Here is a 15,268-nt window from a genome sequence, read left to right on the forward strand (position 1 = left end):
CATCCAAGCAGATCTCCGGAAAATGAACATTCCATTTGACCCTAGGTTGATGGAAGACCGAACAAATTGGAAAAAAGTTGAACAGTCAGCCAGGACCCACCCAGGATTGTAAAGCTACGTGATGATAAATTAATTTAATGGGAGGGATGAACTTGATGTTTTAATAATAAATTATCAACATTTGGCTATAATTTAGTTACATATTGTCTCAAACCTCCCCGGTTGCCTAATTATTTTTTTATGAGATATATACAGGGTGAGGCAGATAAAAGTCCTATTAGAAATATCTCGAGAACTAAAGGAAACAGAATCATGAAAATTGGAATGAAGGGGTTTTGAAGAGTGATCTCTTTAATGAAAATATTTTTATCGATTTGCTACTTCCGGTTATACTGGAAGTGGCTTATAACTTCGTTTTTTTAAATGGAACATCCTGTATATTTTTACATTTTTCGATTCTCCTGGATGTCTTCTTTCTTAAAATATGAGATTTTGTAATGTTATACAGGGTAGTTCAAAAGATAATTACGTTTTTTTTAATTTCCTAGCAACATTCACACCCTGTAGAATTGTAGTAGTTTGACATCAAAAACTCTATTTATGTTCAAATGATTTTTAATATAGTCTACTATTGTTAAAAATTGTTAGTATAGCTAAATGTTGAATTGTACTATACAGGGTTGGTCGAAACTCGGAAAGAGTATTTTCTGAGTTTTCTTAAATGGAACACCCTATATTTTATTATTGTAATGAAATGATATTTTACGCTACTTTTTTATTTCTTAAGCATTCCCTATACCTAACTGCTGTAATTTGTGAGTTATTGGTGATTCAAGCTAAACATTAATTTCAACAAAAAATACGTGAAATTTTATTAGGTTCGCCGTGAAAATATTCAATCACAATTAATTTTCCGGAAATAAATACCAATTAATCTAGACTGATCTTTAAAATTGCCAATAATGGTTGAGCTATCAAAATACCTACGTAGTTAACATTCTTGGCGCGATTAACAATTAAGAACAAATTAAAGCATTTAGGTATAGGGAATGCTTAAGAAATAAAAAAGTACCATAAAATGTCTTTTCATTGCAATACTAAAATACAGGGTGTTCCATTTAAGAAAACTCAGAAAATCCTCATTCCGAGTTTCGACCAACCCTGTATACTAAAATTTAACATTTAGCTATACTAATAATTTTTAATAATATTAGACTATATTAAAAATCATTTTAACATAAATAGAGTTTTGATATCCAACTGCTACAATTCTACAGGGTGTGAAAGTTGCTACGAAATTAATAAAAAAACGTAATTAACTTTTAAACTACCCTGTATAACATTACAAAACCGCATATTTTAAGAAAGACGACATTGAGTAGAATCTAAAAATGTAAAAATATACAGGGTGTCCCATTTAAAAAACGAAGTTTTAAGCAACTTCCGGTATAACCGGAAGTGGCAAATTGATGAAAATATTTTCATTAAATAGATCACCCTTCAAAACCCCTTCATTCCAATTTTCATGATTCTGTAGCCTTTAGTTCTCTAAATATTTCTAATAGGCCAGTTATCTGCCTCACCCTATATAACTGCGCTAAAACCCCTATCAACTAGGTATGAAGATGGAAAAGTGATTAAAAACTTCCTTGCGGTATTTCGTAATATGGGATAAGTGATAGGAATGTCTTTTTGAAGCCAGAACTGTTTATATCCGTTTCTAAACTCTACTTTAAGTTCTTCGTTGGTGCTTATTCAAATAAATTTCTCTTGTAATGTAACATCCGTGTCACCAAATGGATACTTATTTTCGCCCACATAGACCCCTTGGAGGTTCTTATCGACCCCTGGGGGTCGATATAGACCACTTTGGGAATCACTCTAACTGATCGACTATGATGATCACTAACTAACAAAAATTGAGAGTATTTATGGAGTGCCTTTCTTGGAGTATGAGTTAAAGGAAATAAATCTTTTTTAATCCTAGATATTTATATTTACATTTATCTTAATATATCGATGCAATATAATTAAGAGTATAAAAACTTTTAAAAGGAAAACTGATAATTACAAAAATAACTTTTACGTAATTTTGTTTAAAATGAAATGTATTCTAGTGTTTAATACGAAACATAGGGAGGATTTAGGAAAGAGTCTAATAGAGATTTAAAATTATAATAATTTCGGGGATTTTCCTTGACTGTAAATTGAGAATTGATATCTAAATATTTAACAGCATTTGGTGCTACTTCTGGCCAAATCACATTTTGAAGTTCTTCGTCCAATACAGGGGTGGGATTTCTAAAAAAAACAAAATAACTCATTATAGTCAATGTAACATGATAAGTGTTATTTTCAATAAACACAAAACAATAAACCACAAAGAGGCGTAACACTTTCAATAAACTGACACTTTTTCACAATTAAGTTAATATGGAAGAAACCATGGATACCTTAATTGTCCATTTAAATAACTGTCTAATGATATGCCTCACATGGTATATTCTCTATTTCAAATTAAAGGTTTGGCTACTTGAAGGAAGAGGTTTGACAAACGACAGATATCTATATCGTCAAAAGATATCGTCTTTGGAATAAAGATCGATCTGCTTTAGTATTTTTACAAAATCCAATGTTTTGACTATGGCAAATCGCATATTTTCACAAATATCCCAACATTCTCACATATCGCGATGGGCTCTTTTGAGTAGTCAACCCTGTATTTTATTTGGAACTTCAAAAACTCCAACAACTGGTTTTAAGTGCACTTATATCATATGTATCACTGTATATCATCATCATCAAGACTTTTCATTCCGGATGGAATGTTTGCCGCTCTTACTTGGAGCTCTCTGATTCGCTTATTGCGGTGAATCACTCCGCATTACACTTATGTATTGTCAAAGTTTGTTGTATGATTTGGCCTTCGTTACAATTTTCTTCCACTCATTTCGATATGAGCATAGTTCCCTCCAGTTTCTCATTTTCAGGATTTTGATGTCGCTCATGACCTGGCCCTCCCATCTCTCTCTGGGTATTCCTCTTGATATTTCTAGTCAATGTAACATGATGTGTTATTTTCAATAAACAGCAAACAATAAACAACAAAGAGGTGTAACACTTTCAATAAACTGATACTTTTTCACGTTGTGAAAAAGTTGTTACTGCTTCTTTTAATATTTCCTTGTCTCTTCGCATAAGAACTTTGTCATCTGCATATGCTACTATTTGCAGTGGCGGGTTTAACGGGTGGCGTACCTGGCGGCCGCCAGGGGCCCCACGCCTCCAGGGGGCCCCGAAATCGCGATAGAAAGCTACATTTAAAAATGAAAAACTGCCAGAACAGAAAAAAATCTACAGATGATGATGATGGATTTTTGATATTTTTATGCATTTTATTAAAAAAAGAAGAAAAATCGATAATTCTGGCAACACCGTACACCGTACCATAATTTCTCCGTCGGCCTGGTAACACTGCAAGTGCAGTGTTAGCAGTCCTGTTGTGCACTTCACACGCATACCTGCACTCTGCACTTGTTTGTGTGTTGTGGTGAGTTGTGAGTTTTGTCTTAGACTATAGCGTATAGGTTTCATCGCACTATTAGTATCAGTGGTAAGTAAATAAAGAGTATACTATGGTGTGACGCATGAAAGCAGCAAGCATCTTTTCCCGTATAAATTACGAAAGTTTCATTCCTTATAAAATACATTTCCCCTTTACGTAAATTCTGTTTTCGTAAATTTTTACTTTCCCTCAATTATACATATCCTAAGATATGTTATATAATTGAGGGAAAGTATTGTGATGGTGTAAAATTTCGACTTCGAGATTTTGATTGATTTTCACGTTTTGAAGGTCCCTGAGTCCAAAAAACATGTTTTCCAAAAAATGTCTGTGTGTGTGTGTCTGTCTGTCTGTGGTAAAATTTTTCGTCAACGATTTAGAAAAAACAGCTGAACGGATTTTTACGAAATTTTCACCAAAAATCAACTACGTAAAAATCTGGATCTGATTAGTTTTTGGAAAAAATCGGAACGTAGGAAGGGGGTTTTTAAAGGGGTTTAAATATTAAAAAAATCATAAAAAAAGAAAGAAATTTCCGATTGAAAACAAAATTGGTAAAAACATTTACTAGGTAAATGCCCTTCATTATGTAAAATACTAAATTCATTGGCTCACGTTAAGGGGGTGTTTAAGGGGTTTGAAAGTTTAAAAAAATTATAAAAAAAGAAAGAAATATCCGATTGAAAACAAAATTGGTAAAAACATTTACTAGGTAAATGTCCTTCATTATGTAAAATACTAAATTCATTGGCTCACGTTAAGGGGGTGTTTAAGGGGTTTGAAAGTTTAAAAAAATTATAATGAAGTTACTTAAATAAAATAATCTCAACTGATGTATTTCTACATATCCACGCATATTGAGGGAAAGTACCATGTGTGACAACACACCACTAGTTATTTTTCATATAGATATAGATTGAAAAGTTTTGGAGTTGAACCTCTAAATATTTATTATTATGTAGACTAAAAAATACAAAAACTATTTTTTTCAGAAAGGAAACATGAAACGATATCAAAGTGGGGCAGAAAAAAAGAAAAGGTTAAAACGAAATCTAGAAATTGCCGAACAGCAGAAAAATTCATTGCACAAATTTTTAAAAGTTAGTACGGAAAATGAGCAACCTTGTACAACTTCTGGTAACTCCGAAAACCCTACCGTGGAAATTTCTTCCGAAACATGTATCGCTGGAACATCGAAGGAAAAACTTGATGAAGAAGTAGAACAGGAACGCGGCGAAAATCCGAAAGTTGAAAATTTCAGTTACGTCCAAGATGACGAAGACACCGATTTTGATGTTACAAAACTGAAGGATATAGCTTTATGGCCCGCGATATTAACGGATAAAATGATTGACTATATTCTTAGAAACAAGCCAACGAATGTAGGGAATATTGAAGAATTAAAATCAGCGTACAAAGATAGAGATGAAGTTTATTATAGAGGACTTTCTCACAAACATTTTTATCGAACGAAGTCAAATGGAATTAAGGAAGACCGAGACTGGTTAAAGTTTTCAGAAACAAGCAAAAGTGTTTATTGCTACCCTTGCAAACTGTTTTCTGCATCAAAATCGAAATTGATTACTGGTTTCCAGAACTGGAAAACGATTATCGTTACGTTATCGGACCACGAACTTTCAAAGGAGCACATGGCAGCTATCTGCACTTTATATAAAAGAACTTCAAATTTTAACAGAGTTGATACTCAGTTATTATTGAGAAAAGAAAATGAGGTAAACTACTGGAAGAAAGTCTTGTAGCGGGTTATATCCACAATAAAACTGTTAAGTAGTTTGGGGATTGCGTTCAGAGGGCATAACGAAGGCAAGGATTCCACAAGAAAAGGGAATTATTTAACATGCTTAGAATACCTAAGTGAGTATGACGACTTCTTGAAATTGCACCTACAAAAATACGGCAATAAAGGACGAGGAAACGTGAATTATCTGTCTCACAATGTTTGTGATGAATTTATCACCATTATTGGTAGAAAAGTCACAGCACACATAATTGATGAAATTAAGGCTGCAAATTATTATGGGATCATCGTTGACTCTACGCCTGATGTTTCGCATATAGATCAATTGACATTTTTCATAAGATATGTTACGTCCAATGGTGACATCAAAGAGAGATTTGTCGGATTTATACCAATAGAAGGGCATACAAGTTCATATTTGGAACAACAAATATTGGATATCTTGGACAAATTGGGAATAGATATTAAAAACTGTCGGGGGCAATCGTTTGACAATGCTGCCAATATGTCAGGAAAATACTCGGGACTTCAGGCGCGGGTTAAACAACACAGTCCGAGTGCGGCATATATCCCTTGTGCCAGCCACTCGTTAAATTTGATTGGAAATTTTGCAGCAGAAAGTTGCAACGCTGCGATTGAATATTTTATGTTTTGTGCAGAATTTATTTACTTTTTTTTCTTCATCAACTCATCGTTGGCAAATTTTGTGCAAACAGTTAAATAAGTGTGAAAATGCCGTTTCGGTGAAGAGACTCGTAGATACACGATGGTCAGCAAGAGCGGATGCTGTACGAGCTATAAGACTTGGGTACACGTATATAAAAGCGGCATTAACTGAGATTTGCAATTCGAGCGAAGAGAAAAAAGTCACGATTATCGAGGCAAATTCAATTTTGAAAAAAATGGGCAAATTTGAAACCGCGCTGATGACAGTGATTTGGAACACGATTCTACAGCGACTAAACGCTACGAGTAAATCACTTCAATCAGTTGAGTGTGAATTGTCAAAAGGTTCATCTCTCCTGAAGTCTCTGTACAATTTTATTGACAATTTCAGAGATGAATTTGAAAAAGTACAAGAAGATGCAACTGATTTGTCAGGCCTGACATTTGAAGAAGACGGACAAAGTCGACGACCTCTTAAGAGAAAAACTTTTCATGACGAAGTGAAAGGAGGTGAACACGAATTTGGAAAGAAGGAAAATTTCCATGTAAATTCATTTTACGTTATATGTGACAACACCAAGGCAGAGTTAGCTCGGAGAAATCAGACATACGATGCAAACCTAAAGCATTTTATGGTATTTTTTGATAAAGCATTGTCAGACGAATCAAAAACATCCGCAGTAAATTCTCTGAAAGAAATTTACAAGAACGATATTGATGTGTCCAACTTCGAAGACGAATTAAACCAATTTCTACTCTTCCTGCAGGAAAATAACGAGTTTAGGGCTCTATTAGTCTAGGCAACTGGTGGCGCAACTAGTGGGCCCACCAAATTGTGAGCACGGGCAACTGGTGGCCGAGAATAGCCACCAGCAAAAATAATAAAATGAATTGGAATTGGAAAAATAACCAAATGCAATTGGAAACTTGTTTGTTATCAATTTTACGAAAAAAAGTTATTCTTCATAAAATGCTCTTAATAGTATAAAATATAAGATGCAACCATCAGATTCAAATTTTGTGAATTTTATACGAGGTATGTCAAAAAATATGAATTTCACTCAAGAGTAAAGTATCCTTATATTAAACAATATCGAAAAATATTTTATAAAAAGTTGTTCGGAATTAAAAGCTATGTTTGAATATGCAATTACATTCTTCTAATTGAAATATTGTGAACTGTAAAGGTACTTTACTCTTGGACGAAATTCATATTTTTTAACATACCTCGTATAGAATTGATAAAAGTTTATATATTATGATTGCATCTTAGATTTTAGACCATATAAAGCTTTTTGTAAAAAATAACTTTTTTCGTAAAATTAATAATAAAATACTTATAGATATTTGTAATAAAATGATGTTGGGTATCCGTAATTAAAAAAAAGAATGTGTGTGTACTTTGTACGCACGTAAGAAGATATTCTTCTATTATATAATAGGTAATTTAAACAAAGTTAATATATTTAAAATGTTATTTGTACTTATTTTATTTAAAAATCAAACTAACTTTCTTATCTACCACTTTCAAAAAAGAAGAATATCTTCAAAAATTATATAATAATATACTTACAGTCATAAAATCTATAAAAAAATAAAAAAATAATAACTTGCTTGGGGCTTGAACCCACTTCACGTCTACCGCGCCGTACGAAAGTTGACGCCATTTCAAACTGCACCAAACTCTCGTATACGTCATGTGGGAATATACACAAACTAAACGTTTACACCATAAATTTATATGAATTTAATAAAATTATTAGTTTGATTTTTGTCGAAATAAAATACAACAAAATATAGAGTAAGAAAACGATATATGAGATGAAGATTTGTAGAAAGTTTGTTCGTAATTAGATTATGTAAATTAAAGCATTGCCTACTAATAGGTAACTACATTATTTTGTTTACATTTTCCAAAGAGATAGGTATTGAAACTATTAGGTATTTCCAACTGAAACATTTAGAATTACGTACCTGCGGCTTTTCAAAACTATTTAAAAAGTCACTATAATTATAAATTTGATTTTATTTCTGTCCACACATCAATAAAAACTAATATTATACAATATTTTTGTTTACCGATAACCTCCATATTGAACAATTATTGACAGATCATTTCAAAATTTCAACACCCAATCAGAGCCCGTATAACAACTAATACCATACTGTCGGAGTGCGCATGCGCGCGGATCAATCAAATTTTACCCTCAATTCAATAGATTCGCCGCTAAAGAAGAATATCTTCAAAAATTGCATTTTTTTTTCAATTAGAATGATGTAATAAAATTAATGCCTCCCAAAACATAGTTTTTTTAATTCTTAACAACTTTTCATAATAACAATTTTCGATGTTGTGAAATCTAAAGGGATTTTACATACAATTTTTTTGACATACCTCGTATAACATAGACTATGCAGAGCATTTTATAAAGAATATTTTTTTTCGTAAAATTGATAAGAAAAAAGTTTTCCATATGGTTCCAAGTTACGCAGACATACTGTACCTATATATAAAAGCTCAATTTTTTTAAAATTTTCCAATTAACGTCACATTCGGATTCAGCATAATCAAAAACAAAATAGAAACAATTTTGATCAAGGTAAAGTGATGAATTCACCGATATTTCTAAAATATAAAAGGAGCTTTTATTGTTTAAACAATGAATAAACAATTACCGGCTAAATCTGCGAGAACTTTTAATATAGCATATTTATAAATCAATAAAAAAGGTTTTAGAAAAATATACGCTTGTTAATAGAAAATATAGAAGTTAATAGAAAAGAAATACGAAGCACTCGATTACAATACAAATGAACTAGTGGTGGCCGACACCAGTTGCTCAGTCTAATAGGGTCCATATAACATAATGCCCCGGCTTGGTGGCGCCACCAGACCCGGTTACCCGGCCGGTGGACTGGTTCGGCCACCAGATCGACAACAATTTCTGGTGGCGCAACCAGTTGCCGTAGTCTAATAGGTCTCATTTACTTAAATGCCCCGTGACGTCATGAGTCACTGGTGGAGCAACTTGGTGGCGTCACCAGTTGCCTAATATAATAGCGGCCTAAGGCCACCGCAAAAGATATGTACCGAGCTGCCAAAGAAATGTCATCGACTTTTCCTAATGTTGAGACAATTTTAAAAATATTTTTAACGATACCAATTTCGAACGCATCAGGCGAGAGATCTTTTTCTGTACTAAAAAGAGTAAAAAACTATTTAAGAAGTTCGATGGGGGAGGAACGTTTAAATAATATGGCTATATTGTATATAGAACAAGATATATTGGATAAAATTGAGACCGACAAAATAATTGATGAATTTTCAAAAGAAAAAGTAAGGCGTAAATTCATTTGAAATGCGTATGTATATTCAGGGAAAGTGTATGTACTTATATATTATATAACAATAGTAATTATTAAGTCATATGTACATACTACCTACTGTGAATGTTTTTTTTTTCAGAATAAACATAATTTTGTTTCGTTCAAAATCGCATGCGTGTATTATTTAAACCACCTACTAACGACTGCTAGTTGCAGACAAATTGGTTACTGGCAAGTTAAAAGATCCATAAAATCGTTATCGTTAAGGCTATTCGCTTTTGTCGAAGGGCCCCGAAATTTTTCCCGCCAGGGGCCCCCAATAGTCTTAATACGCCACTGACTATTTGTATTGAAGAGTGAGCTGTAGTTCGGGCAGGGTATCGCCTTGTCGAACTCCAGTTCTTATTGCAATTGATTTTGTGCTAGCTTCTTCTGTTGTTACTTTAGCTCGAAATCCATCCACAGTAATTGTTATTAATCTGATTAGGTTTGCCGGTATATCTTGATTTTTTAGTTTAATAAATAATTTATTTCTTTCAACACAGTCAAAGACTTGCATGAAGTCTACAAACAGGAGGTGGATTTCTATGTTGTGTTCGTGACATTTCTCAATTGTTTGTGTAATTATGTGGATCGCATCTGTAGTGTATCTGCCTTCTCTGAATCCTTGCTCGTAGTCCTCAATTTTTTTCTCTGTGAATTGAGTGAGTTTTTGTCTTATGAGGACTGTTAGAATTTTGTATGTTGTACTCAGTAGAGATATTGCTCTATAGTTGTTACAGTCTGTTACTTCTCCTTTACTTGTATGTATACGTATCCTAAATCATATTCTATAATTCTACGTACCCTAAATATACGTACCTTAACGGATTCTTGTAAATTGGAAACCGTTATAAAATATTTATAACATTTTCTCTGGAGTTTTTTTTAATTTAGATATAGAAACTCCGCAAAAATAAACGTTGAGATTTCTTTTAAATTTACACGTGAGTTGTAGAAAACGGCAAAGAAAAAGAAAACTAAGTGTCGATGTCGCAAAAGTGGCTTCGCCTACTGAAATCGTATCGTAATAATTTTTCATCGATAATGTAATATCTTCCTTTTCCACTTTCAAATATTTTGTACAGATTTATTGCACTTGCTTCCTTGAGACTCTTTATCAAATATCTATGGTTGGACATAAACCACAAGTTATAATTTAATTCTTTATTTGACGATTTGATTTCCATTTCCGTTTAAAATTAAATTTTAAAGTTTTTTAAATTGATGAACAAAATGTCGCCGAAAATGAGTAAAGTCAAATTTAAGCAGCAATTACAAATATGGCAAAAAATACGTAGAGGAAATAGTACTTACTGATATTTAATAAAGTTAGTCCACCACTTTAGTATAGGTTTCCGTAAGGTTTCATTATTTGCGCCAAATGCTTGTGTATCCCACAAATACCATAAATCCCCTGAATGTGGTACTCCTAAAAAAAGGCCAATCATGCAGATGTTATCATGGTCTAACAAAGTACTTAGCTAACAAACTTCTGTTTAGACAAACTCGTATATAACTGGATAGAACACTGATAGACCCCATTCTCACATATGTATCAGAGGCATGGACTCGAACCAAAATAGACCAATCCTTTTTATCGATTTTTGAAAGAAAGGTAGGACTACGATACTACGAAAGATAGGTACTACTCGGAGCGATCTAAAAACTGAATAGGGAGGCGTAGATATCCCTCCGAGCAGTATCGGTACTTGCAAGGTCTTATAAAGGTGTTCACTAACACCCAAATGTTTGATGTTCATATGGGTACTACCAATTCCCTAGTGTCTTTTTATTTGCATCTTAAGATGGCGATTTTTTGTTCGACTACTTTAATTTTCACTAGTATGAGATCTTTTCTACTCTCTCCAAGGCTTAATTTGTGAGTACCGTAAGGTTCCACCACACCTTATACAGTTTCAAGTAGATACAACACTTTCAAGTAGATATAGTACTTACTTACTTAAGCCGTCCTCTTGTACCTTACGGTGTCGAGGTAAGTAGATATAGTATTATAGAGATATTTTGATAATTGAAGATGATAGAGTATCTTTTTTAATCAGTCATAGCATTCCTTTTAGTCAGTACAAATGCTTGACAGACCCTGGTAAAATGTGGAATTGTTTTTTAGGCATGACATCCATTAGGGTCTTTGTTGACATATTTCACGCAAGAAACACTCTTTTCTTGGAATGTTTTTTCTGGTGTTAACCAGTGGTTTGAGGGTATATTGTCGATATAGTCCAACTTACTTTATTCAAATCATCAATATTAATATAGTGATAATTAATGTAATTTACTGCACAGTCTAGATTTTCGCCATGACCAAGTGGCAAAAATTGGACAAATTCTAAACCAGTTTTATTTTCAATATGTTTAATCCTACATAAATTTGAAGTTCAAATGCATCAGAATACTCGTACAGAACTAACTAAACAAAAAACTCAGGGAAGTTACTTTCTTTTAATGTTTTAAACTTACCTAGATCAGTAGTGCCTTCAGGTAACCATGATAGTTCATACAGGTAAACAGGTACATAACTTGAAGCACATTCAGCTTGACGTATCATTGATCGCGTAAAAACTTCGTCACTGGTATACTAAAAATAAATAAACTACATAGCTAATACATCCTTTGTTTGGACTTTCCGTTTATTCTAGCACTCAAAAATGGTTCTTCTAAGACTCTTCTTTCGTAGAAACGTGTTGTAATATTAAAGGCATGACGAGACTTTTTTCAAAACAATAAATCTTTGAAAGATAAGTACTAACATGAAAACTAGGTCCTATCTATATGGCAAGGATACTATTGATACAAAAAAAAACTATTGAATGTAAGACTGCAGGGGAAGAGACCTATTGGAACATCGAGAAAGCGATGTAAGGATGATATGGATGAGAACGCAAAAGAAATATCCTCTGGTTACATGGTTATAGACCGCAATGGTTGCATGGATCGAATAGAGAGGTTTTCTGAGGAAGACCAGTGGTCGAATCGGATTGACCAAGTGCTAGACACAAGTTACTAGCACATAAGGTAAGAAAAAAAGGATAAAAACGCAGAAGAATGTCGAATAAGTCGAATGTCTTTGTTCTAGCTATATATGGAGAACCAAACGGATAATGCTTGCTAACGAAGCCTACTTTTCTCTGTCGCATGTGTTTGAGCCCAAAGACGTCCATAAGGAAGTAAAGTTTAAAATATGTATATAAAACCATTATACGACTAATAATATCATACGAAGTAGAAACATGGATCATGACAGAAAAGGCAATGACCCTTATTAATGCTTTTGAAAAAAAGATATTAAGAAGAAAGAGATCATAGACGGAAGGAAGTGTTCAGAAACATGGAAATTTTGAAACAAAATAAAGAACACAGGAAGAAATACTACTTCTATTCAGTTAGTACCAACAGAAAAATGGAAAGAATACTACGAGAGATTGTTAACACAAAGTAGAGCCGAATATACCACACAATCACCAACAGAAGTATTCGCTGAAGGCAAAGAGATGGTAGTGGGAGTTGATATGGTGAAGAAAGCTGTATATGAACTAAAAAATCGTAGACCTCCAGGGCCAGAAAATATTCCTGCTGAATTAATAAAATGTGGCAGAGATAAACTCTTTCAAGCACTTACTTGGTCTATGAACAAATATATAAACGGTGTCACACCACCCAGTTTATGGAAAGGAGCTTATATTTCTTCTATTCATAAAAAAGGAAATAAGTTGGATTGCTCATATTACAGAGGAATATCGGTAACTAGTACACTAAGCCGGGTGTACGGGCGCATTCTTAGAAATCTCATTGAGATGGAGTATAGCGAACAAGAACAAGAAGAAGAAACGAGGTATCCGCGCTGGAAGGACTTGCACAGATAATGTCTTCTGCCTAAAACAATTAATTGAAAAAAAATCAGGAACCAATCAAGAGACCCATCTCATGTTTGTTGACCTCCGTAAAGCATACGACATCGTTCCTGTGACTAAATTGTAGAAATCACTACAAGAAACTAACATCAGCTACACTCTAATCAAAGTCTTAAAAAATATATATGAAAATTCTACATCACAAGTAAAAATTGGCAACACACTATCTAAAAAGTTCATCGTTAACAAGGGTCTGCGCCAGGGCTGCTGTATTTCACCAACTTTGTTCAAGATATATGTTGCAAAAGCACTAAACCAGTGGAAACGTAAATGCCACGGTATGGGTATAGACCTCAGAGAGGTTTGTTTATATACCTTACAATTTGCTGATGACCAAGTCATCATAGCTAATGATAAAGACGATCTACAGTATATGGTAAGAAAACTAAAGGAGGAATATGAACAGTGGGGCTTGGAAATTAATGTGGAAAAAACTAAATACCTACCCATAGGAGCTGAGTTATCCAATATCGAACTAGAGGATAATGAAGAAATCACATCCTGTAGTGAATTTTGTCAAGAAGAAAACATGAGAGTTACCAACACATGGTTCCAATTTCACCCCCGTCGCCTTTATACTTGGAAATCTCCAGCCGATAGAGCTCAGAACATAATAAGAAAAGACTTCATTCTCATCAACGGTAGATTCAGCACAACTGTCAAAAGAGCTTGCACATATCCTGGAGCAGATGTGCCTTCTGACCATGTACTATTAGTGGCCGTCATAAAGATCGCTCTTTCATGCAAAAACAAGCCTGAAACTCAACAACAGATCGCATTGGATAAACTGAAAGATCCAATGATACAAGCAGAAATAAGTAATGAAATAAACACACAAATTCAAATATTGACGACAAACATTACCGAAGATCTAACACCAACATGGAATATGATTACAAGTGCTGTAACAGACATCATGAAAAGCAACTTGGGGTACAAACCAAAGAACAAGAAGCAAAAATGGATGACAGAAGAAATACTATTACTAATGGATGAACGACGACGACACAAGAATGACCCAGATGGCAGCAATATGTATAAAAACATTAACAGGCAAATAAAAGCAAAGATAAGAATAGCAAAAAATGAATGGCTTAAGCAACAATGTATCGATCTAGAACATTTACAACGACAGCACGACGATCGGAATTTACATAAAAAGCTTAAGGAGACTGCTGGAATATACAGAAAACGAAGACCAACTATTATAGTTAATCAGGATAACCAGGTAGTGCTAGGTGAAAAAGAGAAAATTCATATATGGGAAAACTATATTCAGGAGCTCTTTCATGACGAAAGACCCATGAGTGAAGTTTATACAGACGACCAGCTGACTGGCCCTTCAATTACTAAAGAGGAAATAGAAAAGGCAATATTATATTCAAAAAACAATAAGGCACCTGGACCTGATGAGATCCCTTCATAAATACTCAAACTACTAGATGAAAGGGGAATTTCAGCACTACATAAAATATTTAATTTTATTTATGAAACTGGTTGCTATCCTCAGCAGTGGTTGCTCTCTACATTTATTCCCCTACCCAAAAAAGTCAATGCAAAAAGATGTGAGGATCACAGACTCATTAGCCTGATGAGTCACACTTTAAAAATATTCTTAAAAATACTACATCAAAGATTATACAAAAAATGTGAATGGGACATCAGTGATTCTCAGTTTGGGTTTAGGCAAGGTTTGGGAACAAGAGAAGCAATAGTAGCAACACAGGTGTTGGTCCAAAATTGTTACGATCAGAGGAAGGACGTATTCCTGTGCTTTCGAGACTACGAGAAAGCGTTTGATCGTGTCCAACATCACAAGTTAATGCAGATCCTCAAGAAGCTTGATATAGACCAAAAAGACATAAGATGCATTGAAAACTTGTACTGGTATCAGGCAGCACAATTAAAAATAGACAATTCTATATCCAAATCCATACATATAAGAAGGGGTGTTCGGCAGGGATGTGTGCTTTCCCCTCT

At 33.8% G+C, this 15,268-nt stretch overlaps 1 protein-coding gene across 1 annotated transcript in view; it reads right to left on the minus strand.

Annotated features, from left to right (window-relative positions):
• Positions 1–2,090: 2,090 nt before the first annotated feature.
• The window catches only part of LOC126878700 (para-nitrobenzyl esterase-like), a 63,382-nt gene continuing 50,204 nt past the window's right edge, over positions 2,091–15,268 (minus strand). Inside the window, exons 9-11 of the mRNA XM_050641562.1 lie at positions 11,838–11,955; positions 10,674–10,788; positions 2,091–2,301 (exon numbers count right to left, since the gene is read on the minus strand). Of these exons, the coding sequence (XP_050497519.1) occupies positions 2,121–2,301; positions 10,674–10,788; positions 11,838–11,955 (414 nt within the window). The 3' untranslated portion in view covers positions 2,091–2,120. The remainder of the gene's footprint in view (positions 2,302–10,673; positions 10,789–11,837; positions 11,956–15,268) is intronic.

Source organism: Diabrotica virgifera, chromosome 10 (genome assembly GCF_917563875.1).
Source record: "Diabrotica virgifera virgifera chromosome 10, PGI_DIABVI_V3a".
Lineage (NCBI taxonomy): Eukaryota > Metazoa > Arthropoda > Insecta > Coleoptera > Chrysomelidae > Diabrotica > Diabrotica virgifera.